Source organism: Salvelinus alpinus, chromosome 12, assembly GCF_045679555.1.
Source record: "Salvelinus alpinus chromosome 12, SLU_Salpinus.1, whole genome shotgun sequence".
In the NCBI taxonomy this organism is placed as follows: Eukaryota; Metazoa; Chordata; class Actinopteri; order Salmoniformes; family Salmonidae; genus Salvelinus; species Salvelinus alpinus.
In genome coordinates, this window is record NC_092097.1 from 49,841,880 (window position 1) to 49,848,300 (window position 6,421).

The 6,421-nt window shown below is 47.2% G+C and overlaps 1 protein-coding gene across 3 annotated transcripts in view; it reads right to left on the minus strand.

Annotated features, from left to right (window-relative positions):
• Nucleotides 1–6,421, minus strand: part of slc12a5a (solute carrier family 12 member 5a) — a 277,239-nt gene that overhangs the window by 87,242 nt on the left and 183,576 nt on the right. For all 3 annotated transcript variants that reach the window (XM_071336731.1, XM_071336732.1, XM_071336733.1), the window contains exon 3: nt 6,143–6,283. In XM_071336731.1, the coding sequence (XP_071192832.1) occupies nt 6,143–6,283 (141 nt within the window). The remainder of the gene's footprint in view (nt 1–6,142; nt 6,284–6,421) is intronic.

Here is a 6,421-nt window from a genome sequence, read left to right on the forward strand (position 1 = left end):
GGCAGGCCTGTTAGGCAGCTCTCCTCATTGGCCAGACACTGAGACAGCCCAGGGTCAAAATTCACTGAGGGCTGTCATCTGGGAGACAGATCAGGCATTCCCACATGGTTGACTGGCAACGCTTGGACACTTCTCTGACAACATAGCACAACACTCTCACAGGAAACCTCAGCGGAGACCAGTAGGGAGTAAACAGAATTCGCTATCGACCAACACAGACTGTGTTACATATCTGACAGAGCCATATGTTGACACTCCAGTCTCTGACTTAAGTCTTTCACTGTCCATTGCCATAACACAGCCATCATACAGTAAGGCCCAAAATGATTATTATTGATAAAGATGAGCAAAAAAGGACTGTATGAAATAACACAAATACTGAGCTATGTCGGTATGCTCAATTATACTAATACAAATGCTCAGAGAAATACATTTTGTTTAACATGTAATAAAACAAAATCTCAAAAAGATAGGGGTCAAAATTATTGGCACCTCTGTTTTCAATACCTCACCTTGGGAGGATAATGGCACCCCTGTTTTCAATACCTCACCTTGGGAGGATAATGGCACCCCTGTTTTCAATACCTCACCTTGGGAGGATAATGGCACCTCTGTTTTCAATACCTCACCTTGGGAGGATAATGGCACCTCTGTTTTCAATACCTCACTTTGGGAGGATAATGGCACCCCTGTTTTCAATACCTCACCTTGGGAGGATAATGGCACCTCTGTTTTCAATACCTCACCTTGGGAGGATAATGGCACCCCTGTTTTCAATACCTCACCTTGGGAGGATAATGGCACCCCTGTTTTCAATACCTCACCTTGGGAGGATAATGGCACCTCTGTTTTCAATACCTCACCTTGGGAGGATAATGGCACCCCTGTTTTCAATACCTCACCTTGGGAGGATAATGGCACCCCTGTTTTCAATACCTCACCTTGGGAGGATAATGGCACCCCTGTTTTCAATACCTCACCTTGGGAGGATAATGGCACCCCTGTTTTCAATACCTCACCTTGGGAGGATAATGGCACCCCTGTTTTCAATACCTCACCTTGGGAGGATAATGGCACCCCTGTTTTCAATACCTCACCTTGGGAGGATAATGGCACCCCTGTTTTCAATACCTCACCTTGGGAGGATAATGGCACCCCTGTTTTCAATACCTCACCTTGGGAGGATAATGGCACCTCTGTTTTCAATACCTCACCTTGGGAGGATAATGGCACCTCTGTTTTCAATACCTCACCTTGGGAGGATAATGGCACCCCTGTTTTCAATACCTCACCTTGGGAGGATAATGGCACCTCTGTTTTCAATACCTCACCTTGGGAGGATAATGGCACCCCTGTTTTCAATACCTCACCTTGGGAGGATAATGGCACCCCTGTTTTCAATACCTCACCTTGGGAGGATAATGGCACCCCTGTTTTCAATACCTCACCTTGGGAGGATAATGGCACCTCTGTTTTCAATACCTCACCTTGGGAGGATAATGGCACCCCTGTTTTCAATACCTCACCTTGGGAGGATAATGGCACCCCTGTTTTCAATACCTCACCTTGGGAGGATAATGGCACCCCTGTTTTCAATACCTCACCTTGGGAGGATAATGGCACCTCTGTTTTCAATACCTCACCTTGGGAGGATAATGGCACCCCTGTTTTCAATACCTCACCTTGGGAGGATAATGGCACCCCTGTTTTCAATACCTCACCTTGGGAGGATAATGGCACCTCTGTTTTCAATACCTCACCTTGGGAGGATAATGGCACCTCTGTTTTCAATACCTCACCTTGGGAGGATAATGGCACCTCTGTTTTCAATACCTCACCTTGGGAGGATAATGGCACCTCTGTTTTCAATACCTCACCTTGGGAGGATAATGGCACCTCTGTTTTCAATACCTCACCTTGGGAGGATAATGGCACCTCTGTTTTCAATACCTCACCTTGGGAGGATAATGGCACCTCTGTTTTCAATACCTCACCTTGGGAGGATAATGGCACCTCTGTTTTCAATACCTCACCTTGGGAGGATAATGGCACCTCTGTTTTCAATACCTCACCTTGGGAGGATAATGGCACCTCTGTTTTCAATACCTCACCTTGGGAGGATAATGGCACCTCTGTTTTCAATACCTCACCTTGGGAGGATAATGGCACCTCTGTTTTCAATACCTCACCTTGGGAGGATAATGGCACCTCTGTTTTCAATACCTCACCTTGGGAGGATAATGGCACCTCTGTTTTCAATACCTCACCTTGGGAGGATAATGGCACCTCTGTTTTCAATACCTCACCTTGGGAGGATAATGGCACCTCTGTTTTCAATACCTCACCTTGCAAGGATAATGGCACCGAGCCTTTTTCTCAAATGTTTTCTGAGATTAGAGAGCATATTGGAAGGGATTATAGACCATTCCTCCATACAGAATCTTTCCACATCCTTGATCTCTTTTGTCTGTACTTATGGACTGCCCTCTTCAATTCAAACCACAGGTTTTCAATGGGGTTCAAGTCCTGAGTGGCACAGCGGTCTAAGGCACTGCATCTCAGTGCTTGAGGCATCACTACAGACACCCTGGTTAGAATCCAGGCTGTATCACGTGATTGGGAGTCACATAGGATGGCACAAAATTGGCCCAGCATCGTACGGGCTTGGCCGGGGTAGGCCGTCATTGTAAATAAGAATTTGCTCTTAACTGACTTGCCTAGTTCAAAAGTGCAATTCAAAATAAATGTTAAAAAGTCAGGAGACAGACAGCCATTTCAAAATGTTGATTTTGTGGTCAATTAACCATTTCGTTATGGATTTGTATGTCTAATTTGGATGTTTATGTGTGCTTGGGGGTGTTTATGTGTGCTTGGGGTGTTTAGGTGTGTTTGGGGGTGTTTATGTGTGCCTGGGGGTGTTTATGTGTGCTTGGGGGTGTTTATGTGTGATTGGGGGTGTTTATGTGTGTTTGGGGGTGTTTATGTGTGCTTGGGGTGTTTATGTGTGTTTGGGGGTGTTTATGTGTGCTTGGGGGTGTTTATGTGTGCTTGGGGGTGTTTATGTGTGCTTGGGGGTGTTTATGTGTGTTTGGGGGTGTTTATGTGTGCTTGGGGTGTTTATGTGTGCTTGGGGGTGTTTATGTGCTTGGGGGTGTTTATGTGTGCTTGGGGGTGTTTATATGTGCTTGGGGGTGTTTATATGTGCTTGGGGTGTTTAGGTGTGTTTGGGGGTGTTTATGTGTGCTTGGGGGTGTTTATGTGTGCTTGGGGTGTTTAAGTGTGCTTGGGGTGTTTAGGTGTGTTTGGGGGTGTTTATGTGTGCTTGGGGGTGTTTATATGTGCTTGTTTTATTTATGTGTGCTTGGGGGTGTTTATGTGTGCTTGGGGGTGTTTATGTGTGCTTGGGGTGTTTATGTGTGCTTGGGGGTGTTAATGTGTGCTTGTTTTTTTTATGTGTGCTTGGGGTTTTATGTGTGCTTGGGGGTGTTTATGTGTGCTTGGGGGTGTTTATGTGCTTGGGGTGTTTAGGTGTGTTTGGGGGTGTTTATGTGTGCTTTGGGTTTTATGTGTGCTTGGGGTGTTTAAGTGTGCTTGGGGTGTTTATGTGTGCTTGGGGGTGTTTATGTGTGCTTGGGGGTGTTTAAGTGTGCTTGGGGTGTTTATGTGTGCTTGGGGGTGTTTATGTGTGCTTGGGGGTGTTTATGTGTGCTTGGGGGTGTTTATGTGTGCTTGGGGGTGTTTATGTGTAATTGGGGTGTTTATGTGTAATTGGGGTGTTTATGTGTAATTGGGGGTGTTTATGTGTAATTGGGGTGTTTATGTGTAACTGGGGTGTTTATGTGTGCTCGCTGAAAGATACACTTGAGGCTAAGTTTTAGCCTCCTGGCATAATTTGTGTTCATTTTTTACTTTAACCGAAACGTACCTTCACAGTGTACATGGACCTGACTGATTGGTTTTGTGTTATGTGCCTGGCGGCTCAGTGACCAGTGATGTGTTCCAGGTTTGACTGACCAGTGCTGTGTTCCAGGTTTGATTGACCAGTGCTGTGTTGCAGGTTTGATTGACCAGTGATGTGTTGCAGGTTTGACTGACCAGTGATGTGTTACAGGTTTGACTGACCAGTGCTGTGTTGCAGGTTTGACTGACCAGTGCTGTGTTGCAGGTTTGGCTGACCAGTGCTGTGTTGCAGGTTTGACTGACCAGTGATGTGTTGCAGGTTTGACTGACCAGTGCTGTGTTGCAGGTTTGATTGACCAGTGCTGTGTTGCAGGTTTGATTGACCAGTGATGTGTTGCAGGTTTGACTGACCAGTGCTGTGTTGCAGGTTTGATTGACCAGTGCTGTGTTGCAGGTTTGACTGACCAGTGCTGTGTTGCAGGTTTGACTGACCAGTGCTGTGTTGCAGGTTTGACTGACCAGTGCTGTGTTGCAGGTTTGACTGACCAGTGCTGTGTTGCAGGTTTGACTGACCAGTGCTGTGTTGCAGGTTTGACTGACCAGTGCTGTGTTGCAGGTTTGACTGACCAGTGCTGTGTTGCAGGTTTGACTGACCAGTGCTGTGTTGCAGGTTTGACTGACCAGTGCTGTGTTGCAGGTTTGATTGACCAGTGCTGTGTTGCAGGTTTGACTGACCAGTGCTGTGTTGCAGGTTTGATTGACCAGTGATGTGTTGCAGGTTTGACTGACCAGTGATGTGTTGCAGGTTTGACTGACCAGTGCTGTGTTGCAGGTTTGACTGACCAGTGCTGTGTTGCAGGTTTGACTGACCAGTGATGTGTTGCAGGTTTGACTGACCAGTGCTGTGTTGCAGGTTTGACTGACCAGTGCTGTGTTGCAGGTTTGACTGACCAGTGCTGTGTTGCAGGTTTGACTGACCAGTGCTGTGTTGCAGGTTTGACTGACCAGTGATGTGTTGCAGGTTTGACTGACCAGTGCTGTGTTGCAGGTTTGACTGACCAGTGCTGTGTTGCAGGTTTGACTGACCAGTGATGTGTTGCAGGTTTGACTGACCAGTGCTGTGTTGCAGGTTTGACTGACCAGTGCTGTGTTGCAGGTTTGACTGACCAGTGATGTGTTGCAGGTTTGACTGACCAGTGATGTGTTGCAGGTTTGACTGACCAGTGCTGTGTTGCAGGTTTGACTGACCAGTGCTGTGTTGCAGGTTTGACTGACCAGTGATGTGTTGCAGGTTTGACTGACCAGTGATGTGTTGCAGGTTTGACTGACCAGTGATGTGTTGCAGGTTTGACTGACCAGTGCCGTGTTGCAGGTTTGACTGACCAGTGCTGTGTTGCAGGTTTGACTGACCAGTGATGTGTTGCAGGTTTGACTGACCAGTGATGTGTTGCAGGTTTGACTGACCAGTGATGTGTTGCAGGTTTGACTGACCAGTGCTGTGTTGCAGGTTTGACTGACCAGTGCTGTGTTGCAGGTTTGACTGACCAGTGCTGTGTTGCAGGTTTGACTGACCAGTGCTGTGTTGCAGGTTTGACTGACCAGTGCTGTGTTGCAGGTTTGATTGACCAGTGATGTGTTGCAGGTTTGATTGACCAGTGCTGTGTTGCAGGTTTGACTGACCAGTGATGTGTTGCAGGTTTGACTAACCAGTGCTGTGTTGCAGGTTTGACTGACCAGTGCTGTGTTGCAGGTTTGACTGACCAGTGCTGTGTTGCAGGTTTGATTGACCAGTGCTGTGTTGCAGGTTTGATTGACCAGTGCTGTGTTGCAGGTTTGACTGACCAGTGATGTGTTGCAGGTTTGACTGACCAGTGCTGTGTTGCAGGTTTGACTGACCAGTGCTGTGTTGCAGGTTTGATTGACCAGTGCTGTGTTACAGGTTTGACTGACCAGTGCTGTGTTGCAGGTTTGACTGACCAGTGCTGTGTTGCAGGTTTGACTGACCAGTGCTGTGTTGCAGGTTTGATTGACCAGTGCTGTGTTGCAGGTTTGATTGACCAGTGCTGTGTTGCAGGTTTGATTGACCAGTGCTGTGTTGCAGGTTTGATTGACCAGTGCTGTGTTGCAGGTTTGGCTGACCAGTGCTGTGTTACAGGTTTGACTGACCAGTGCTGTGTTGCAGGTTTGACTGACCAGTGATGTGTTGCAGGTTTGACTGACCAGTGCTGTAACGGCACCTTACCTTGACAGGTTTCTTCTTCTTTTTGTCTTCCTCCTCATTGTCTGCCTCCTCCTCGTGCTCCTTGCTGCCCTGGGGGAGACTGGAGTAGTTGGCCAGGCTACTGATCATGGTTGATACCATGGGACTAGTCTCCATCTCCTCCTGCAGAGTGCATTGACACACACAGGATAACATAGAAAATAGTCAATTACATATTATACACTGGGTGGTTCGAGCCCTAAATGCTGATTGGCTGACAGCCATGGTATATCAGACCTTATACAATGGGTATGACAAAAC